This window comes from Melanotaenia boesemani, chromosome 16, assembly GCF_017639745.1.
Source record: "Melanotaenia boesemani isolate fMelBoe1 chromosome 16, fMelBoe1.pri, whole genome shotgun sequence".
Classification (NCBI taxonomy): Eukaryota; Metazoa; Chordata; class Actinopteri; order Atheriniformes; family Melanotaeniidae; genus Melanotaenia; species Melanotaenia boesemani.
In genome coordinates this window covers 30,409,858-30,433,313 of record NC_055697.1, presented here as the reverse complement: position 1 = coordinate 30,433,313, position 23,456 = coordinate 30,409,858, and the positions used below count along the sequence as shown (strand labels likewise).

Sequence of the window (23,456 nt, the reverse complement as noted above, 5' to 3'; positions counted from 1 at the left end):
CGGCACCCAAAACTAGAAGGACTTTGTAGGAACGGTTATGGGAGCGATGTACTGACTATACAGTACTAAAACTTTTTCTTTCTAATAATAGTTTAACTGTAAAAGATGGAAACAGCAATAATCTTGGTGTATTTAAATTTGCATCTTTGAGGCACAAAAATTGGAGCATGTCATTCAGTAGGAGAGGGGAGCCCAATGTTTTGCATGTCTCTGTAAACTATTTGCATGGTTCATTAATGCTAACTGTTGACAAAGATGCAGTGAATGGTTTGTATGGTCACTTCAGCTAAAAATCCCTAAAGAGGTTTTCCAGTAACCAGTTAATGAGCCAGAACTTTCAGCTTCTGGTATCTTTTGTCTGACACAAACCTCCGAGTTTGTAGAGCTGTTGTTTCCATCTGTGTCGAGAGCGAACAGCTTCTCAGTGAGCTCCAACTTCAGGTCGCTGTCCACTGAATTGTAGTAATCACCTGGACTGCTGGGCTGCAGGGGAGGAAGGAGAATGTGAGGTGAACGGAGGCGAGAGAAGCAAAAAGAGCACAAACAAAAGGGAGAGGACAAAAAGTTTCAACAAAGGCACCATTCACTGCTAACAGCCTGTTGCATCCAAACATCCACCCCCGATATTCTCACACACTCTGCCCACTTTGAGTGACCTCACTGAACACGGACAGAACAAACTGAAATCAACGCAATCAAACAGTGGCCCACTCTCAAACTAATTACACTCCCTCAGCTGAACAATCAGCCTCTCAACCCTCCTCACCGTGGAGCAGCTGCTGAGGCTCGGAGTGGCGCTACCCGGAGGCGAATTCTGCTGCACGGTGAATGCGCTGGCCATGTCCCCCGCTGCTGCAGCCGTGGCTTGGGCCGCCGCAGCTGGAGCAGGCTTGTGGCTCTCGCTGGCCCAGGATGGAGGTCCTGGAGGGGGCATGGATGGAGCAGACACAGGGGTGAATGCTGCCTGCTGCTGGGGCTTGTCAAACTGACAGTGACCTGTGAGGAGCCAGAAGGCATGGCCAAAAACAAAAGTTATGAAGAAGAGAGGGGAAAAAAAAACCTGCAGTGCATTTTTGTACATTGTTAACATTAAACCCTTTTAAAGGCTCTTAGAAGTCAATACTGACTGAAATCCAGGGAGATGATGGTGTCTCCAGGTGTCGGAGCCAGTTGAGCGAGGTCCTCCGGCTCCTCCTTGAGTGTGGTGTAGAGGGAATCCCCCGGCTCGCCGCTCATGCCTACTCCTCCGGCGGTAAAGAAGCTGCCCATGTGTCGCGGCTTGAACATGGACTCTGTCTGCTCCAAGGACAAAACCATAGCCTTGTTCTCCACGTCGCTGCAGGTTTAGAGAGAACACAGTGAGATGGAGGAGAATTTTCTTTGCAAGGTTAACGGAGCAGTTCAGCTAAAAGTTTTTACCTGAGGACGTAGTTAATGCAGACGATGCACTGCGGCTGAGAGTTGCGGCTGTTGTAAATAACAGTTCCCTGGGTCTCCACCCACACGTAGCCCCCGCTCTTAGCCAGCATGCGATACTGTCCACTCACAGCCTGGCCTTTGGTACATACTGCAGAGACACAAAAGGACAAGCTAAGCCTCACCTCTCAAATATATCATCATGTTATATTCTGGGTACAGGACGGCTAATAAGTAATAAAAAAATGCTTTTTTACAATGAAGAGTGGAAACCCTTCATTTCCAACTAGTAGTGTTTATGGTTTTAAAGTAGATGAAGGTCTACAGGCCACAATCCTTTTCCATACCAGCCCCCTTGGGTTTATGAAATCTCTTAGGACCTTTAGACATTAACAGATGCATCCAAGCTTAAAGAAGCAATCTTAAAATGGATCTTTAGGCTACTTTTTCTGAACAACCTGTCACAAAGACATATCATTTTTGTTGCCATTTCTTCAGTGTATCTATAAAAAAAACAGCAAAGATCAGACAGTCTGACAGACAGAAAACAGGATTTTAGCAGCAACAAGGTGATTCCCAAAGAGCTGTTAGCTGGAAACATGGCATATCTCAGCATGGAGGCAGAAACTGGACACATGGAGGACAGAAGAAGAAGAATCAGGGCTAAAAACATCTACAGTGGATGAACAGGATCTGAAAGTGACGTCCTGATGAAATATAAAGACCTGGAGTTGATCCATCTATTGCTGACTGAAGCCTCATCAGTAATGGTCTCCATGGAAACATGGCTGTCAAGAAGCCAATCTTAGGAAAGGAACAGGGAGAAAAGGTGTGTCACATGACACAAGAACTGGACTGAAATAAGTGGTAACAGGCCTGATGAAGAGATGGATCCTCCCCAGAACCCAGACCTTAACATTACTGAAGCAGTGTGGGATCATCTGGATAGAGAACAGAACAAAAGGCAAAGACCAAAACTTTAGAAAGTCCTTCAAGTCTGGAGAACTTTCCTGAAGACTACTGGAAGACATGTCAGAAAGACTCTCTAGGAGAAATAAAGAATAAATCTGCTCAGACCAAATATTCACTTCAAGCTTCTATAAAATCTACCAACTCTATTTTTGTCCCATGCTGTGCTTCTATTGTTGCAGCATTTCCTGTTTTCTCAACGATATAAAGAATAAAGATGTGGCTTAAGACTTTTTCCCAGTACTGTAAGTTACAAATAGTTTCATTATGAAAAGCCACAGTTTGTATTTATTTAGTATGAAGATTTTCAGATCAAGCAAACATTTGTTAGGAGGACAAAGCTGGATGTTTGACTTTGAGCTGAGGAGGAGATGTGCTGGCTGCGGTCCAGAGTTCAGCGCTGGCGTGGGAATCGAGCAGGACCGATCAGACAGCGGACTTTAGGCCACTGACACTGTGTGTGAGTGTGTACAAGTGTGAGCAACTTTTCGAGGAAGCGTGGGGCAACGTTATATGTGGCAGGGAACGGCGTTAGCATGTGCTGATCGACAGGCTGGTCACGTTGGCCGTGAGAGCGGGTCGTGCGTTTGTGAGTGTGTGTGTGAGACATTAAGATAGAGAGCCCCTTTATCTCAGAACATTTCAGCCAGCTAAAGTCTGCAGATGACAGCACAGAGGAAAAGAAACACACTCAAAACAAGAATATCAAACTTCCTTCTTTGTGTTTTTTTTTTTGTTTTTTTTTCCTTCATTTTCATGGCGCAGGACCATGAGAACCACACTGCAGCCTTATCGCTTTAAGAACAATAAAGTCTTAAAATCTAAATCTGAAGTTTTACAACATTTTATCAAACCAAAATAGTACCTCAGCATGTTCTGAAAGAGTTCTGTTAGCAGCACAAGCATCCCAACAATCTGGCACACTTTGGTGGGAAAAATGTGAGCTCTGCTTATTTCATTTTTAAAAAGATTTCCATGTCTGAGTTTAGAAGCTTGAGTCTTGTTTTTAAAGGAATAGTGCACTACTTTTTAAAAATAAAGAACTGTTTCGGGCCTGTGGAGCAAACACACATACAGACGTGCAGCAGATGCAGCTTTATGAGCAACGGTGACTGCAGCTGAAAGCATCTAATGATGCACCAGTGTCAGTGGAGAGAATAGCCATGACACTTCAGAGCCTGTCCACACACACACACACACAAACAAAAAACAGTGTCATTAGTTTGTAACAGAGGCCACCTGCTCCCCTGTCCACTGTTTGTTTGTGGCACCAGATGTGTGCAAACCTCATCAGGCCATCAGTGCTTTCACTTAATTTGATAAAAGACATCTTAATACCCTTCCCCTGCTCTAACACACACGCACACACACAGGAAAAGCCATGCATATGAACAGAGCTGGACATAAAACATATATGCAAAAGTAACTGCTGATATCTACACCCAACATATATTTTTATAGTATTACACTTTATAAGCCATCTCTATAAACACAAAATGATTTTCTTAGAAAAAAACAAAAAAAACAACTGAATTTTATTTAATTTAATTGTTTGAATCTTTATTTAAAAAAATAAGTAGAAAAATATTTTCTATCGTCACAGGCCAAACTCACTGTTGGAAGAAAAAAAAACAAAAACAAAACAAAAAAAAAACAATATATCTGACATTTGATGCAGCAACAGAAATGCAGTTTATAGGAAACCGTTATCTGTGTTCTGGAAGCTTCTACATTTAGGAGACTAACCAGTGACTGGTGAGGGTGCCAGGATTGGGTATAAAAGAAGCATCCAAAGTTTTAGAGACAATTTTCACTAATCGTGTGGGTTCTGACTGATGAGTTCAGATTAATCTTTTATTGTAAATGGAGGAATCAAAAGGCTATGATTGTAGCACCTTTAAAGCCAACACTACATGTTTATCAAATGTTGATAAGCTGAAATCTGACTCAAGTGAGACCTGACTGGTTGACATCAACCGATTTCATAAACAGCATAAAGTGCCAGAACTATTGCCTTCATGAGGACACCACTATAACCAACAACGTTCTATGATGGCAAATCACATTTTTACTTTTTAAATATTTCGCTTAACAATCTGAACTTTTAAAAAAGACGACAGGAAAAACCAAACCAACAGTTCACGCTTCTCCATATTCTGAGCACTGCCCCCATGTTGTGGTGGAAAACACCACAGAGTAGCTGAAGCTGTATAGACGCACTACGCACATGTATGTTCAGTCCCATGACTACAAAACCTCCACTGAGGGTTTTGTTGCATGAAATTCTTCATTTCTTTATATATTTTAGATAAAATGAAATTGGTAAGAAATCATTTCTTTGTAAAATAAAGATCAATGCTGCATTTTAGAAAATTCTCTGCTTTCTGGAAACGTGGTTTGTACTTTAGAGAATTCTGTACTTTAGTTATGGCTGCATGAATCTGACTGGAATCGAACATCTGCAGTTCGGCTGTATTTGGACATGTGTGACTTACGGTTGTGGTGGCTCTTGGTGACGCTGTCCGAGTCCAGGGCGTGATAGAAGTCGTAGACCGAACGACCCAGCAGATCCTCCGGAGCGTAACCCATCAACTCTGTCACTCTGAAAGAAAAACATTAAATCAGGTTATTACTCTCAACTTTTCCTCATCCTGCATGTTATGCTCACAAGTTAAATCCTGCTTTCCAATCCTGGACCTCTGCCCTTCAGAAGACATCACACACAATTTAGAAATCAGAGGCGGACCATCCTCTACAAATAAGAACTGTTCAGATCATCCGTCTCTGCTAACACCCTGTGCTTCTCAGAACAGCTAATCTCTTTTTGCCCATCATCACAAGTTCACTTTGTTAAAGAGGACTTTGTGGCTTGACTTTATAGTTTCACCTTTTTCTTTTATTTCTCTCCAGCTCCCCTCAAATGCATCATAATTCAGGATTACAGTAATGTGATTATCAAAACAAGGCATTCAGGTGCATTAGGTTACATGGGCTCTTTGGACTTGAATACAGATGTGGTTTCAGGCTGTCATGTACTTGAACAGACCATGCACTGTTAATACGGTTTCATTTTAACTGGGCTTTAAATCCAGCTGAGGCCAAAAGGCACGAGAACACGATCCAAACAGGAAATGACTCCTGACCCCAAGCAGTCGAAACCAAAACTGAATAAGTGACTTGAAATGGCAAGAAATATTCACTTTAGAGGGAAAGTAATGATTTAACTTCAAATGAAGAGGTTATTTTTTGACGTATCTACAGTTGTCTCAACTTTAATCACATCATAACTCTATTAAATCGGATTTATAGAACATAGAACTCAACTTACTGAGCCTTAAAACGATTACTGACGTGCAAGCGCTTGCAAACTGGCACACAAAACATGACGAGCTGGAATTCAACTGACTGGAATGTGAATGTAACACCAAGTGACTCCGTAATCTCTCATTCTGGCATCAAGATGGTTTACTAAATCGTGCATAAGGGAGCTGAGGGAGAGTTTTTGGTTAATAAGCTTGAGTTTGTGGACAAAAACAAGAACATTTAACTTTTGCACAAAACAAACAACTCCTGGATTTTTTAAACATCGTCTAGTTTCACTTTGCGAGAATAAATCAGCGAAGAATTGTTGTGCTTTAGTTTCCCCCCAAACACACATTTAAGTCCCATGTTTGAGTCGGCTTTAGATTTTTCTCCATATTTGTAAAGATCACTGAATGCATCAAATACTGAAAACTAATCTCAGCTTAATTTAGTTAGATTAGCTGCTTCACATTTTTCTCCAGTCTGGCTTTAAATCAAATGATGGTGAACTATGATTGATCCCACGTTTAATGCGCTGCAGCTCCTTCTGCCTCTCAGACAAATATGAAGCACTGCGAGTTCCCAGTTACCTCCATCATCTGTCACTCAGGCTTGATTGCACAATCCCGACTAGAATTCCCAGAATTCTTGTGGAATGTTAAAATGACATGTGAAGATGAATTTGTGAGTCAAGTCGGAGCTGAATTAAGATTAATAATGTGCGGATGACGATGTTTCATGAGGATTTATTGTGTGCAAGAAAGAGTAAAGAGTTTGGTGGTGCAGAGCCTCGTCCACAGGTTACATAACTCTGACAGCTGCGGGCCTCAGAGCGGAAAAAGGAGGGAAGGAGGAAGGGAATGTGAGATCAATGAGTAGAGTGAAGAGGAGAGATGCATCTTAACAAGGAGTGGAAAAAAGGAGCTGCATGTATATGACTTCTTTTCCTTTTCTCCTTCTAAAAGGATGCATAGCCACTTTTCCTTCCTCACTGGTACCTGAATGCAGCACGCAGCTGTTACTGACTCAGCTGGACACTAACTGGATAAGCCAGGTGAATCTTTTTCTAAATCCTGCAGGTGACTTGCTGAAAATGTTAAGTTTAGGTTTGATTTGGACCTGCTGTGAAGACATTTTCTGGACGTTTTTGCTTTTTTGCTTTGCAGACTAAAATGTGTTCTTAACATGTTTATAAACACAAACAAGCATTAATTTTCTGGGTTATACTGCAATTAAAAGTGTAGTTTAACAAGTTATACCTTATTACAATCTATTGGACTGTCTCAGCTTTCAGGACTTTTTTTCAACATGCACATTTCATTGCTTGTTCATCCCCAGAAACTTATTCCATGTCCGCATTTAAAGGCGAATGACTTCATTATGCTGCACGAGGTACTGATGCTGGACAGGTGGGTAGCAAGCTTCCAAAGCACTGGACAAAATACACCAACATGAACAATACTGAAAGTTAGAGCTGGGAGATATGGCATAAAACTGATGTTCTGATATCTTTTTGGCCTTATCCTGATACACAATATACATCCCGATGTTTTGAAATCTGCTCTAAAACACTGTAAATACTGAATTAAACAATATCATGTATAAAAAGACACCAGTAAGGTGTAGTTTAAGTAAGCTCACAAGTGTATCTTTATTGTGATTTTTCCCTTGCAACAAACTTAGTATTTTAAACCACAAACCTGAAATCAAACATTAAATAAAAACCAATGTTTGCCACTTAATTTGATTTAAGTTTAATTAAGAACGGTCATTTAAATGTTTACAAGGTCATTTTAAAGAGGATTTCATTTTATTCTGAAGTAAAGCGGAATTAAAACTCAGGTAAACGTGGCCATGGTCATGTGATATATTTTATTCTGATGTTAGACAGGCTTTGTAAAAAAACATAAAAAGTTATTATAAATAATTTTACTTTGTGTTTTTTGTCACATATGTTTTTTTTAACTAAATATTGAAGCGTGTTACGCTGGCATTATGGGACTCTGTGCAGCTTGTGTTGTGAGTTTGGTGCTGCTGCTGGGTTAATCCCTCCCTCATCAGACACACAAACACTGTGAAAACTTCCATTTTCCATCCACTCCTGAGCAAGACGCCCCTTTTACCTCCCTCTCTCTCTCTCTCTCTCTCTCCTCTCATGCTGCTGGACTCAAGCTAAAGAAACTTTCCGTCCTTTCTCTAATGAGTCTAAGTCCCTGCTGGGCCGGGAGGGCGACCCACCTACAGTAAACTCATTTGCGTAATTGGTGAGAAGATTTGTGCAGCTATTAAACTGCACCAAAAAGGCAAAAATAAAAATGGGTCCTTGTTTGCACTGCGGTCACACAAACACACATTTCTGCTCCATAAGAAACCTTTGTCCTGCATGAGCGGCTTGATAAGATTACGAGTCTGCGTGAATGTGCTTGTGTAACTCTGTGAGAGTGTGTGTGTTTGTCATGTGTTCGTACCAGTGGGAAGGTCACATTTGAGTGCAAAAGAACCAGTTTTTTGGCTTCAAGATGGCTGTCAGACGTTTGACAGGTGAAACAACCCACAGGAAGCACGAAGACAGATGATGATTTAATGTGTGTTCATACGTTGTCTGCACATTAATCAGTGAGCACGGTTGGCGTGTTCTGATGCTGTCATGACAACATCTTGTTAAAGTATTAATGTTCAAGTCGAGGTCCCAGCCAAGTCAAGCTGATCAGTCGATGCTCTGCAAGTTGATACACTGGAAGAATCCTGCTTTCTTTGTGTTTGTGTTTGAAGTGGAAGAAGTCCACGGTGTCAGATTTCTACTCAACTCCTCTAGAGGTTTTCCTTTTCTAGATTTAGTCATCTTTTGTGAAATGAAATGTGCTTTTAAATTAAATTCTTAAAGACATTACTTAATAAGGAATAACAATATATTTTGATATTTTAGTTGCCTTTTGGGATTAAACATGAATGAAGTGATTGTTTTAAATCTCTGCATCCTGATTCAGTTTAACTGAAATCATATCATGGCAGAATTTGTGATATCAGCAAATATCAAACTTAACCACTGTAATCTGTTGTGTTTAAAATTGTGAGTTACACTCCTATCACTACTTTGGTGTCACTCCTACATTAAGTAAATCTTTAGATTAGGTTCATTCACAATAAAAATGTCTTAAAACTCCAAATTTATAATACTTATTTACTAACTGCTACTAACCACCAAAATTATGTTAATCTGCAGATTGGTTATTTTATTTATTGGGCTTAAATGTGTTAAAAGTAAAAAGTCTTTACTTTTGCTATCAGCTCTTTAAGGCCCGCCCCCTGAAAGCCAGGCCTGCTTTGATTGGTCAGCTGATACATTTAAAATGATTTACTGTGATGCAGTAAATCAAGTGTGGTTTAAAGTGGAAATCATGGTCTATAAATGTGAGGTTCATCTTTTGTTGGAGGAATCAACTTTCATGTCAGTTTTCACATGATGATCAAGTGACATCATTTCAGCCCCCCGATTCTGTAATAACTTGTTTTATATGCATCATTCTGCACTGAAAGAATGAGTGTGTGTTTTTCCTACTTGTCGTCGCAGTAGGTGAACTTCATGTCCATGCTGTGTCTGCTGAGGAAGGTCTTGCTGTCCAGCGGCGTGTCGATGTTGGACGGGTGGGGGATCGGTTCGCACATCAGGACAGCGCAGGTGAGCGGAGGCTCCTTGTACCCGCAGAGCACCCGTGAAGGACAGCCATCGTACATCTTCAGGTGGCCGGTGCAGTGCAGCACCTGGAGGGAGTCCAGTTAAAGCTGTAAACTGTCTAAACCACAGGTGTCAAACTCCGGTCCTCGAGGGCCGGTATCCTGCAGGTTTTCATTGTTTCCCTGATCCAACACACCTGACTGAAATTAATAGGTTATTGTGAAGAAGTTGACAAGAAGCTGTTGGATCCATTTGATTTTATTCAGGTGTGTTAGATCAGGGAAAAAATGAAAACCTGCAGGATACCGGCCCTCGAGGACCGGAGTTTGACACCCCTGGTCTAAACTCATCAAATGTTGGTTAAGGACGCGTTCAGATGTTACCTTCCAGCTGGCTGACTTGAGGTTGACGGTGCGTCCTCTGTTTGTCACCGTGCATTTCATCCTCATGAAGAAGTCTCGCTCTGTGCTCAGATCTTTGCTTTTTTTACCAAAGCCGCTCCCTAAAAAACACAAACAGCGATGTACATCACATGCATGCTTCTGCTTGGCTGTCTGAATCCTCACGAAGGAAAACAGATCAACTAAATGAATGCAGTCTTGTTTTAGACTTCTGATGGCAGCTATCACAGACCCATCAGCTCCTACATCTCACCAGATTTGCATGCTTAACCTTTGCAAATGTCACTTTTTAAAACATGTTCAACCCTCATTTGCATACTTTTATCTCTTGAAATAGTAGCATAAAAATCTGTGCATCCCACGTATACTCCCCTTATCTGCCTTCTTTCCCCGTGTGACTGGGAAGATGGTAAAAGAGGACGTAAAATTAGGTCAAGCTGTTACATCACGAGGTCAGAGTTGAACCCTGGAGCTGCAGCCAGCAGAGCCAAGTGCCGAAGTGTGTCTTCTGTCAGACTCCTCTCCCAGGTCTTTTCTTTATCTTTATATAGTTACACTCCAATAAAACAGAACATGTGTCCAAGACAAATAATGTATTTAAAAGAGTGAAGCAGAAAGGGCCTGGAAGTGATTACAACACTGTACTCGTGTGTTATCAACCACAGCTTAGTGAGTGTGATTGTGTGTGTGAGAAAATGGCATTCTCCTATAAACTATAGTCAGTTACACCCTAGTACACTTTTATCTTGCACTGTAACACAATCATCTATTTTTAGACGTCAACACAAAAAGCTGAAAACCTGCAGATTGGGTCAACGTCTGGTTGACAAATGTCAGCTTCTCTGTCTCCGTTCTGCTCCGTTGTATCCATCAGCATCCTTCCTCATCCTCAAACACACATCTCTTATCCTCCTTCCTTCACCGCTGTGCATGCATGCACACACACACACACACACTTCTTAGCTGTTGCTCTCTTTAGGTTCCTCTCTAGAGTAATGACCTCTGACCCTCTGTGCTCATGTGTGTTCTGGACATTTGTTCATGAGATAAACAACATTATGTAACATCCTATGCAGTAGGCTGGTGGGACTAATCACCATGCTACATATACTTTATGTTTAGACAGCCAAAATCCCAAATATAGCTGCTCCCGTTCACGTTTTCTTAGTTTCTTTTGAGCCGGAAATTGAAATGTCCATGTATTTAATGGCTGCTGCTGCAGTCTGACAGATTTAAGCTAGTTAAAGGCAACATCTGTGCAGTCATGTCAGATGTATTCTTGTCTGCAATGAGTGCTTTAACATTTCTCTCACGGCCTCTGAACGCACCACAAGGACAACACTGAGCATGTAAAAGCAGCACAGAGGCAAACTCAATCCTGCAGGGCAGTTTGGAGGATGTTTGTCCCAAAACTTGTAAGATTTATTGTCTTTGTTTGAAACAAGAAACAGAGGGTTGATGAGGGGGTGAAAAAAGACAATCTGGCAAAAAGAAGTTGTTATTTCAACCTGTGTGCAGTACATTATTTTCACTTGTCATTTTTTTAACATTCATTTGCATGTTTAATACATTCATTTGTGTCTTTTTGTCTCATCTTTGACATTTTTTTCCAAGCTTTCCATTATAGACCCCACCGTATACATGCATTTCTTGCCTGTTTGCTGCTTACAGCTCTATATGAAAAGCTTTGAATGAAGATTTAGTGGCTGAAAGGTTGCAAGCACACCCACAGAAAAGACTTTAGGGGGGGATTTACTGTTTTAGAGGAAGGAGACTTGCCTTTATCAGAGGATAACGATGAAGAAGAATGAATAAAATCATACTGTATTGTCCTGAACTGTAAACAACAAGCCTGCTTTTCTTAATAATTTCAGCTTCAAAGCTGAACCTTGCTGTTAACTGATTACATCTCAAATAAAGAGATAAATAAATAATCCTCATTACTACATGTTTATACCCAATAAACTTTTGAATATTATAGATTTGAAGACCTGTTTATGTTGCTCCACATCCAGTTGTTCGTATGTTTAACATAAAAGAGAAAAAGGTTGAAAGACAGTGAATAAAGGTGGATTTTAGTTTTTTATTTTCAATTCTTGCTTTTTTTCCTCCTAAAATGAAAGCATGAACTGAGCTGGAAGTGGACACGACTGTCATTTAGTGGTTTTCTGCTGAGCCTTTACTAAATGAGCACTGAGGTTTAGGTTGAACTCAGTCAGCTGGTGTTGCTGCAACACTCAGAATTGCTGTAATCAAGTCGGAATGATGCAATATTCCCCACTTTTTCCCACTGGCTGTCTGCAGGTGGTTCTCCGCTCATACTGCCGTGTGTGCAGGCCACAGAGCAGCATCCCAACTTAAATCTCATTTACAGTCACAACCTTTAATCTTCATTGACCTGTTTTCATTCTTCTGCACTGTTAAATGTATATTTTAACCTTGTTTAGGGACGTCTGGAGGCATAATCAATCCATTGATACTCATGAAAATTTGGCCCTTAGTTTTCCTTTAGTGTTCCTTTATGCATTATACGTTCCATCTGCAGCTCTGAGGCCAAAATCTCAGCTGTGTTCAGATATGATGCTGCAGTCTGCCATGACCATGACTAGGCCTGTCACGATAACAAATTTAGCTGTACGATAAATTTTCTCAGAAATTATCGCGATAAACGATAATATTGCGCAGAGCGCTAATGTGTCATTTTGAGACCATTCTCAACTAATATAGTGACATATGCCGCAATAATGCAAGTACACATTTTCAAAGGTCAATAAACTAAATAAATAAAAGCGCCTTTTTCACTGTTGCATCTTCAAATAAACTCCAGACAAGTAGACAAGCATGCCGGTTTTAATGACGAACCAAACTTCAGCACTTTACATCGAACAAAAACCCGTGTTCTTCTTCTGCTCTTCAAAATCTACTGCTTGTGAAACAAAGTCATTCTGCCCTATGTTGGCCTTATAAGTAACTACAACCCAGCAGTTAGCTGGGATACCACATTCACATACGCCGGGACACCGGCCCAAAAGTTATGCGGCCCACTGGGAATCCTCCCAAACCTCTCGATTAGCCGGCATTGCTCTTAATGTGTATTTTGTCATATACGGTAGTATATAGGCTGATTCTATTTGCGTAATGTGCCTGCGGATTACAGGGGTTATTACGGTAGACCAGGAAGTGGGGGCTTTGTACTGACGTCGTAAGCTAGAATGTGTGTGTTCTGCTTACATGTGGGAAGCAGCGAAACAATAAAAGAGGAGATGCTTGCATCTATTATTTACATATTTCAGCATGAGAATCAGAGGTTTAGCGCGAGAGCGTGAGAAGCCACTTAAATACGCAAGTCTCACGGCCATTGCGTGTTGGCAGCCGTGCAAAACAAATGCGGCTTACCGGCTCGTGCTGCAACATGCTGCAGTCAAGTGTGACAGAGAGATCACTCCGCAAGAAACCAGAGCGTTTAGTCGAAATACTCCATAGTGAAACCTATTGTCATACACTGTCTATGGTAAAGGGGGGACGAAAAAAAATTATCGCGGCCGGCAAACTTATCGTGCTCTTATTTTCTTATCGTTCAATTACTTGACTTATTGCTTATCGCGACAGGCCTAACCATGACTGCATACGACTTCATATTTCTGGGCTTAGATTAGACCTGACGCACAGATTTTCATTAAAGATTAGAATAATAATCTTTTATTGCTTTAACAAATGAAGAATATCAGTGAGATCAGGTTGTGAAGAAGTGATTGTGGAAAGGTTTTGTAGCTTCATGCTGACCTGCTGTCTTCAGGCTGAGGTTTTCTCTGATCTCCTCGTGGTCACACGGGTGGGTGAAGTCAAAGATGCTGTGGCCAGTGAGCTCCACCTGTCCAATAAACACAACTTCATGAAAATCAGGAAAAAAAATAATAAGATGCAATTTTTTAAAATATTTCAGAGTGTTTATCAGGGTTGCTGATGATGCATTTCTTTAATTTTTCTGGTAGCAGCGGTGGTTTTTCACATCAGCAGAAGACACGAGGGCATCCACCAGAAAAATGTGTCACCTCCACAATCCCAGACTAAATTAACGGTAAACAAATCCTAAAAAAAAGGCTTCATGATTTACAGTAAACTTCCTTTCCTTCCCTGGTTTGCTTTTGGAGTTGGTGCCAGAGAGAAAAGAAAAATGCTAATTGTGTTTAGAGTTGACTCTCTGCTGTCCTCAGAGGCAGGCTCGTATCTGCCTGGGTTAATGTCCTCCTTCCTTCCGCCAGCTTTTCTATTAGACCGCAGCTCAAACGGCAACTAAATACTCTGCATGACTTTTTCTAGAGACAGATGAGTACGAGAAGGATGAACGAGTCGGACATAAACAGGAACATTTTTAGACACGGTTGCAGATTGGCAAACCTCTCAGAGACTCTGCCTCTCTGAAATGCTCCGTCATGTTACTGACGTGTTGCCAGTTAACCTCATTATTGTCTCCTCTAGTTGTTACTTTCCATCTTTCTCTTGCGCTTGTTCTAAACTTTTTATAGACATGTTGCTGCCATCAGATTAACATCTGATATGTGGATTATGTTATACTGGAAGTAAAAATGTGTCGATGAGATTTGCAACTTATTGAATTTAGTTTTTATTAATATTTTAAACAGCATCCCAACCTTTCTGGAATTGGGGTTGTAGTTTATAAATTAAATAAGGAAATAAAAAATTACTAAATAAATTTCTAGTTTGTTTTATTTTCAATTCAACTGAAATATCTTTATGTTTTTTATCTTGTGTTTTACACCAACAAATTCATTTATCTACAGTGTTGTGCAGGGTCACATTTCACAAGAACTGGTTTAAAGATCAGTTCACATGGATGAAAGGCCCGGTCCAGCAGGAACCTTCCTGACTGAGTGAAATTATCCAGAAGTATCTGAGCAGCAGCCTCGATAAGAGCTGCCCCAACTGCCAAATACTAAGGAAAGGAGCTGCAGTGATTCCTTTATTATCCTTCCTTTAGCACAGGATGCACCGGATCATCCTTTATGAAAAAAAGGAGATAATTCTGTCCCACATTTCCTTGTGGCTGCAACTTTCAAAGCGTCCGTGTAAAACACCCATTCTGTCCATTTCTGCCTCTGAACCACAAACTTATTTCTGCATCACTTCTTCAAACTACACAGATAATATAATATAATATAATATAATATAATATAATATAAATTTAATAGAACAAGTTCATTATCATGGTTCACATTTTAATCCCAAAATGAACTAGTCCATGTTTGTTTCTCACTTTTTTTCTAATGCCTCACATCACTGTAAGGTGCACAGTTCTGCTTCTAGCAAACACAGGAACATCTGAGCGTCCACATCTCTGTATTTACCTACTACATTACCACCGTCAGGATACTAATCATGATGAAAAGCATGTTTTTAGAGCATAGCTTCTTTTTTGCAGACTGATAACAGCGTATAAGCCGGCAGATGTCGGTCTGTTCTACACGTCCATAACTACATGTCTGCAGTTCTATATGCAGTACTTGTGACTGTGCAGAAATCAGCTCCGTCATCGTTCGATGAGACAAACCGCTTCACTCATTTTACGCTCATAAGTTAAAAACAGCTTCATTTAGAGTCACTAAATCAACCACTGCTGGGGTTTCTATTTTTACACCAATAATAATTCCCCACCCAAAAAGACAGGTGTTCCTGTGTGTGCATATTTATTAAAAAATTATTTTCATTATGAAAAGATTTAATTTAAAGGCAAAAAGCCTTTAAAGGTGGACTAGCATGTTTTCCAGTAAAACCTGAAAGATTTTCCTCAATTTAAACTTTTAAAAACCTGAAAGTGTGATGTGCATTTCTCATGAATACCATCTCGTTTTAATGATAGCTGCAAGGTGAGTGTGTTCTTTTCTGCAAACTGCATTCCTCGTCTGTGTGATATATATTCTGCAGCTCTGAAAACCAACCCCTGGCGACACATTCCCATTTAGAGGCTCATAAAGTGTGTGCATGTGTCTAATGTTCTATTCCAGCTCTGTAAGTGGCTGTGTACCTGCGTGAGCCCCATGAATTTGTTGATGTTCTCTGACAGGAAGATCATGTCGCCGTCTGACGTTACCACGGTGATGAAGCCCTCCAGAGACTTTAGGTACATATTGTCCATGTGTCCGTTCTCGGTGCTGTCGCCACTGCTGCTGCAGCCTGGAAGGAGAGAGAACATTAAGCTGCTTTCTCTCACTCGGATCTGAATATCGCTGTGATTCTGTGTGAAGAACAAGCGAGCGCAGCTTCCTCCTGCATCCCAGGCTACACCTGATCCTTGACCCTAACAAACGACAAGCCAACGGCGTAGGCATTCAGAACAGCCGCCCGCTTGTAGAGCGATTCACACATATTATGCAATTGCATTCAAATATACTCCGTCGAGTATCTAAACATTTACACACAGAGACTCCAGTCTTGGGAGATAATTGTTAGAAAAAAACACACGCTGATAGCCAAACAGCTCAGAAGGGAGTGTGTGTGTGTGTGTGTGTGTGTGGACAGTGGCTTCACACTGAACAAAGCTCAGTAGTTGATGGGGGTGGAGGGTGGGAAGCTTACAGTTCCTCTGCCATGCTTCCCTGAGATAAGAGAGCGCCGTTCTCAAGGCTCCCTGCAAGGCCTGGGGATCGAGTCTGGAGCCGAGCCCAGTCAGGGTTAGCTCCCTCTGGAACCCGAGAGCTTTCTCATGGGTTCCGACCAGGGAAGACTCTGGGGGCCCAGTCCAAAGACCAGTGGCACCTTTGGCCTACATACTTAGCTGTGATTACCAGTCATTTGGACTGAGTTGCACTTTTCTTCTCTTTGTTGTTTTTTTGGTTGTGTAACCGCCCTGGATTGAAAATAATGAGGTGTAGAACAGAGTCCGATGGGCAGCTGCAGTACAGATAATTTCCCCTCGTTCTTGACATTTGTTCTGCTGTTGTGGACAGAACAGTGAGCCTCTCTCAGAAGGCAGCATTTGAACGTCACAGTGGGTTTTCTTTTTTTCTTTTGCAGTAATTAAAACTCTTCCGGTCGCCTGCTTTCATATTAAACATGAAAGGACACACTTTAGGGTGTGTAACTCCCAACAAAAACCTTCAGGAAGCCTTGAAAACGTCATCTACTTTCCGATCTGGACTTCTGGGATCCAAGCTCATATGTCATGTTTTACATTTTTGGAATTTATAAAAAAAAAAACTCTGTTAGAAAACAATGTTTACGTGAGTTAAAGAGAATTTTAAAAACCCTTCCAGCATAGTGAGGAGCTTGAAAGATAGTTCAGCTACAACTTGTAGTTAATTTCAAAACAATACTGAAAATAGCTTTAAAAAAAAAAAAAAAAAAAACTAAATAAATTATGGAAAGATTTGGGGAAATAAATTATTAGCTGAAACAAACACCCAACTCCTAGACTGTGTTTTAAATTTTACATTTGATAAAAGAAAATAATTCTAATACACAACTTTACCTTTTTTTTTTATTTTATTAATTCAGAAGTTTAATAAATAAAATAAATGCATTTTTATTATAAATACTTCCCTTAGAAATTTAGGAAATCTAAGGTTAACACATTATTTGATTACCTTTGAATTATTTTATAACAAAAAAATATAAAATATAAATTATAGCAATAAAATAGCTTATTTTAAATCGTTATAATCATTATTACTATTGACATTTTTTATAATTCTCTATTATTTCTTTATTTTTTAAATATTTTGTTTTAATCATTTATTCTGATTTTATTTTTTATCTTTAGTATTAAAAAGACAAACTTGATAGTTATTCATTTTGCTTCTGTTGCCCTACAAACACAAGCACATACGCTGAAGTTAATAGTAAAGACATGATGCATCTTTAAACTATTTTTATAAGTCAGGTATCAAAAGGAGGAATTAATTTCCCATTTAGAGGTGCAGAAAAGAAAACTATATATTTCCTTCATGAAACATTTTTAAACCAACGTCGGAGTCTATGGGAACTAAATGATCTGTGATGCAGCTTCTAATCAGATCACCATAGTTCTTAAAGTCCCAGCAAGTTTACGTTACATAATGGAGGTGTTTTCTACAGCAGTTTGCATGTGTGCTCCCCACTGCTTGTGCAGCGTGTTGGTGTGTGTTGAAGTGTGTTGGAGTGTGTGAGTGCGCATGCCAGCTCGTTTGGCGCCACAGCGGTCGGGTGTTATGGCTAGCGGGTATAATGCCAGCACCAGCCGAACGATGGGCAGAGCTCTGTGCTTCCTCTCCAATCTCTCCCTCCATCGCGGAGCAATCAGACCGGTCTGATAACGCTATCTGCTGCTGCATCTCACGGATCTCCCTGTTCTCTCCTCCCCCTTTCCTACCCTCATTACCTTTTACCCCTCCTCTTCCTCATTCACTCTCTGTCTCTGTCTTGTTTTTTCCTCCTATTCACCTCTCCCCTACTTACATCTGCAGGTTAGCCCCTCAAAAAGTTCCACTCGCCTCCCTAAAGTCTGGGTGCCAGCAGACGCTTCACCGGCAGAAATCTCAGTCTTGGGAAATAAAAGTAAAACTGCAGACATGTTTTTCTTTGCTTTCCTTTGTGAACTAACCTTCTAACTTTACAAATGAACTTGATTAATGGGTTGAGTCAAAATATACTAATGAAACATAAAGATTAAGTATAGTTTATGTATTTTGAGTTGAAAATATCCACGTTTTGCTTTGCTTTTATAACTTCTACCACTTTTAAGGTATATAACCCATCTGGGATTAAGTGCAATCGCATTTCAGCTGCTGCAGGAACTAAAAGAGATGGATTAATTTCATGATTAATGATGGTGAACAAATCAAAAATGATGCAAAGCAGAAGGAAGTGTTGTTTAAGGAAGCACTGCCTGGAGTCATGACTGTTTCCTCTGCACACAATGCAAAGCAGTTCATTAAAATAGAAATAGTTACATAAGAACAGAATAATGGCAGAATAAATTGGCTCTACGTATTGTAGAGATTTATAGATAATATTAAGCTCTTGTATTAATCAAAGGGCTTTCCTGTTTCATTGACATTTTGTTATTGAATCAGACTGTTGAGATGCCAGTTATTGTTCAGCGCTGCTTCCACAAATGGTACGCACAGGAATAAATAAACACACAACAGTTCATGTGTGTATGAAGAGAATAAATACAGACCAAAAAAATGATTTTTCAAATAAATAAAGTACATAAAAATTTAATTAGACATTTCGATTTGATTTTATTTTTCTACACCAACTTTTTTCAGCTTTGAGTTTCCAGTATAATTTCTTTATAACTTCTAAATTAAATGAAGAAGCTTGTTTTTTTGTGCCTAACCGGTAAATAAATGTGGGGTTATGGGGTTTGTATTTACCAACTGTTCTTAGACCTTTATTTAAAGTGGTTTACGTCACTTTCGACGCTCGGTGGTCAGCTGGAAGATTTTACTGCTGGTGAACAACGAGAACATTTTATTGCATTAAGCTGCTGAGCACCAAAGCCTCTCTTCCCAGCCTCCTCTGGTAACTCAGTAAACAAACCCTTTGTGGCTCTGTTGAGGAAATTTAAATATTTTTTAGTAACCTGCAGCATCGAACGCTGCCGTCACAGCCGTTCTCATTTTTGCTGCTCTCTGATCTCACTTCGAGAAACAGGAGCAGGAGGAGGAACAATGGGTCTGCTGCTTTGTTGGGCTTCCTCAGCTTCTAATTTTAACAAAGACAAAAGGAAGAAGGAGAGGTGGCCTACTCATACCTTCCCACTTTACTGGACAATAAGACACACACACCAACACACACAAAAGCCTGTGCTCTGATCTGCAGCAACGTGTCAGGGAACCTGCTGAGGGGGGGGGCAACTATTTGCATTTTTTCCATTCTGCAGCATATTTCCATCCACCGTATGTGTGTGTGTGTTGCAGAGCTCATACTTGTGTTGAGCAGCTTGCGTGTGCGCAGGAAACTGATGGTCAGCCTCATGATGGAGGCTTTGTCCAGGTGAGCGCTGACGCTGTGGGGTAAAGGCAACTGGTGAGCCAGCTCGTAGAAGACCTCCGTCTCTTTGCTTCGCCTGCAGCGCGCCGCATCCCGGGACTTCTCCTTACGCCGGTCCGAGCTGTTCCTGCAACGCAAACACAGAAACGGTCACAACCTCAGCTGATGCTTTGTAGATGTTTACTGACTTCAAAGTTTCATTCTTTTAGGGGGGGTTCCCTGGGAATCAATTAGAGGAGATCGACCCACATGGTTCATTAAGAGAGAAGCTCTTTGTTGACGATTAGACTTGCAATAATTATGTGTGAATGTGTTTACTGTTCGGGGTCAGTCCAGTTCTTTATTTGACTCTGCTGCAGGCAAACTGCAGCGTAAGAAAACCGGCCCTCGTGAAACCCCATGTGATCAAACAAGTACAACACAGGCTCACTTAGTTAAAACATAACGGTGCAACAACATGGTAACAGGGGGAACCTCACCGTCACACTGGTGCTGTTTCTGTCACAATGACACACATTTCCTCCTAGGGTACAGAAATCAGGTTCAGGTTCCCTTATATAGCTGTGGGTGCTATATTTTTTGCATATGAAATGCATTCATATACAATAAAAGAGAAAAGAAAACAATTTAAAATAAAAAAAAATAAAATAAAAAACATAGCCAAAATAAAACTGAATAAACAGCAACTTCTCAATCCAAACGGATCATTTTCATTCCTGTAACTAGATGCAAACTTGTTGAATAAATCCAATTTTTGCTGGTAAACATGCCGACAGATACTCAAACAGAATCAGAATTCATCCACTTTTCTTTGCATAAGTTCAATACTTTTTTTATGTTTTTAGGCTTTAAAGTAGCACAAAATCATTTTTTACCTTCAAGACACTTCTGAATCGTTTTGATGGCACAGTGACATCTATTATGTACATTCCTGGTCCTGCTGTTACCCAGCATAATCCCCAAAGATGAGAAGCCACACAGTTTTACTTCATCATGCCACAAGCCAGCAACTAGATATCATCACGCTGGTCAATGTGAACGCGCGCCGACACGCAACAGAACATTATCCAAGAAAGAAAGGAAAACAAAGAGAGAACGGGACAAGAGTCATCACTGGACTTTTACTGGTTTTAGAGAGTTCAGAAAAGAGACAGGATGCAAGACGAATGCTGAATCAGCTGTCATTAAGGGGTGCCAACGTACAAAAGTATTCCAAACTTCAGTATCAAACTTTCAAACTTTATTTATATAGCACTTTTCAGACAAAAGTAACTAGGTGCTTAAAACAAAGCAACCAGGTGCAAATACATACATACAAGAGACAAAAATAAGAGCAAAGATAAGAGCGAAAATGGTTCATAAAAAGTAGAGAAAATAAAACAAAAATAAAAAAACTATAAAACAGAAAAAGTTTTATGCTTCTGTTACACTGTTCTGAGAATCAGACTAAATGATAAGTATTTTTTTTATCATTCATTTAATCCTTTCTAAAATATTTTCATTAGTGGTGTAATTTAACTGCAGGACTTTTCACATTACTCCACTAAAGGTGAGGTACATACCCTATTTTTTCTACTATTTCTGTGTTTGGATTCAGCTCAGAGTTTTGGGTCAGCGCGACAGCAGCTATTCATGCACTTTCACATCCATTTTTACAGGCAGTCTCTCTGCAGGCCTATCAGGGGATCTCCCCATCAAAGGAGGAGGAGGAAGTCGGTTCAGTTTGAAGCTGCTGCAGCCGGGCAGGTGTAATTCACAAGTAATTGTTAAGGTATGATGGGAAGACCAGCCATAAATAGATGAAAAGAAATTAGTAAGACAAAGAACGTTTTTTTCATGACGGTAAGCTGTTGCCATCACTGAGTTAATCCAACCCTAACACACAGATTCTCTTAGAAGCATCTCTGTAATGATTCACTGCTGATTAATAAAACCATGAACATGCAGCCTCCCTTGACTTTGCATAATATTGTTTTTTACATTTAAAACCCACACTGCATGGTTGACCCTCCTTTAGAATATTAATGTTAAATAATCTGCAGCTCATCTTTACTACCGTAACACGGAAGTTCCCAGCAAAAATAAATAAACTGAACTTTTTAACTCAGTAAAAATAATAGAATTTTTACAGATAAAATGGTTTGTGTTATGATTAAAAAAAGGCTCATTTAAACTTTTTTTGTCCCAGTTTTGCAACCTTAGCGCAGAGATGATTATGATGCAGCTGCTGCATCTGTTGTGTTTGTTCATTAGAATCTGAATGATTTGAGTTGAGAAACAACTGTTGTGTAAAATCTGAACTTTAGTAACAGGAGGACGCTACGTGTTTGGACTCTGACCATGAGGGTGCCAAGCAGATGCTCCATTTCAGGGGAAATGAGTTTTAATAAAAGAAAATTTGTCTTAAAGAATAATAAAAATAGAGTTGTTTAAAAAAGGGAAAACTGGGCTTTGGTAACAAGATAAAAATAAGTATTCCAACAATGACAAGGTAATGTCTCTTTTCAGCACGACACCACTCAAACAACCACTGGGTCAGATCATGTTAGTGAGCAGAACTATGGGTCTGGCTCTGTGCTCTGAAATCTGGATGCAAAAACTTAGAACAGTTAGAAAAAAACGTAGCCACTTATCCAAGAGAGCAACACAAGCATCCATATCGGGACTTTACATGTAGAGTTTGGCTCCATCTGTGCTCTGTCATATGGTTATGCTTGTATTACATGACTTTCAAACCTTTCATGTGGTTCATACAGCAGGTTTCTAACAAAGCAGCATGGTGAGGAGCCCATGCAAGCTTACTGCTGGCTGAGAATGCAGGCTCATCACTAATAATGCCATCGTAAACATAACGTCACCCAGCGTGGTCCTGCTTGGTTTACAAGGCCTCTGCGTTTCAGACAAGCAGCGATCTGTGTGGAAGCAGGACAGACCCGAGCGACCTGCAGCCTGAAGGCAGCGTGTGAATGTACCGGGACGGGTAGACTGAGCTGAAACCGGTACGGCAAAGTTACGGTAGAGTTTTCGGTGGATCGTTCTATCATGCTGTGATGTGTCCAGCTCGGCTCATCTAAAGCCTGATTGATAGACCAGCTGGCTGAAAGATCCATATCAGCCAATCACAAACATACTGTACATATTCATTTTTTTATACCCGTTTCATTTTTTGCAAGGGGCCATGCACACCAACACCTCAGTCGGTTAGTTTTGAATCTTTAGTCAGTCTGACATGCATGTTTTTGGCTTTGAGAGGAAGAATGGAGGGAAAATCACTTTCCATTTTTTGCATTTTTAGCCATTGTAAAGAGCAACAAAGTCCACATAAGAAGGCTGAAGGGTTTTGGTGTTAAGAGTCACAGACACGAGCGTCAACCAGCATCTAGTCATCCTGGGTAGAACTTCACATTATTTACATGTGCACTTTACATTTATTTACCATGAGGTTAGTTGTAGCTCATTTCTTTGGTAGAAAAACATCCAGGTTCACATAAATCCATGTTAGGAAAAAAATGGCTGATGTGCAGGGAAGATGTGAGACGTTCAAAGTTTAGGTTTTGGAGGATAAAAAAAGTTTCTACAAACAGATGAAACTCTTCTTTATGTGTGGATGGGTGAGAGCAGTTTGATTTAAGATCAATCATGACAAACCCTGGATGGTTTCTGCTCCTGGAAATACACATCTGTGTTTTCAGAGAGTT

General features: G+C 40.3%; 1 protein-coding gene across 1 annotated transcript in view; it reads right to left on the bottom strand.

Moving 5' to 3' along the window:
• The window catches only part of epas1b (endothelial PAS domain protein 1b), a 55,386-nt gene that overhangs the window by 8,333 nt on the left and 23,597 nt on the right, over positions 1-23,456 (bottom strand). The window contains exons 2-11 of the mRNA XM_042009557.1: positions 19,695-19,885; positions 15,809-15,957; positions 13,549-13,636; positions 9,748-9,866; positions 9,248-9,450; positions 4,881-4,987; positions 1,420-1,567; positions 1,128-1,336; positions 767-996; positions 370-483 (exon numbers count right to left, since the gene is read on the bottom strand). Of these exons, the coding sequence (XP_041865491.1) occupies positions 370-483; positions 767-996; positions 1,128-1,336; positions 1,420-1,567; positions 4,881-4,987; positions 9,248-9,450; positions 9,748-9,866; positions 13,549-13,636; positions 15,809-15,957; positions 19,695-19,885 (1,558 nt within the window). The remainder of the gene's footprint in view (positions 1-369; positions 484-766; positions 997-1,127; positions 1,337-1,419; positions 1,568-4,880; positions 4,988-9,247; positions 9,451-9,747; positions 9,867-13,548; positions 13,637-15,808; positions 15,958-19,694; positions 19,886-23,456) is intronic.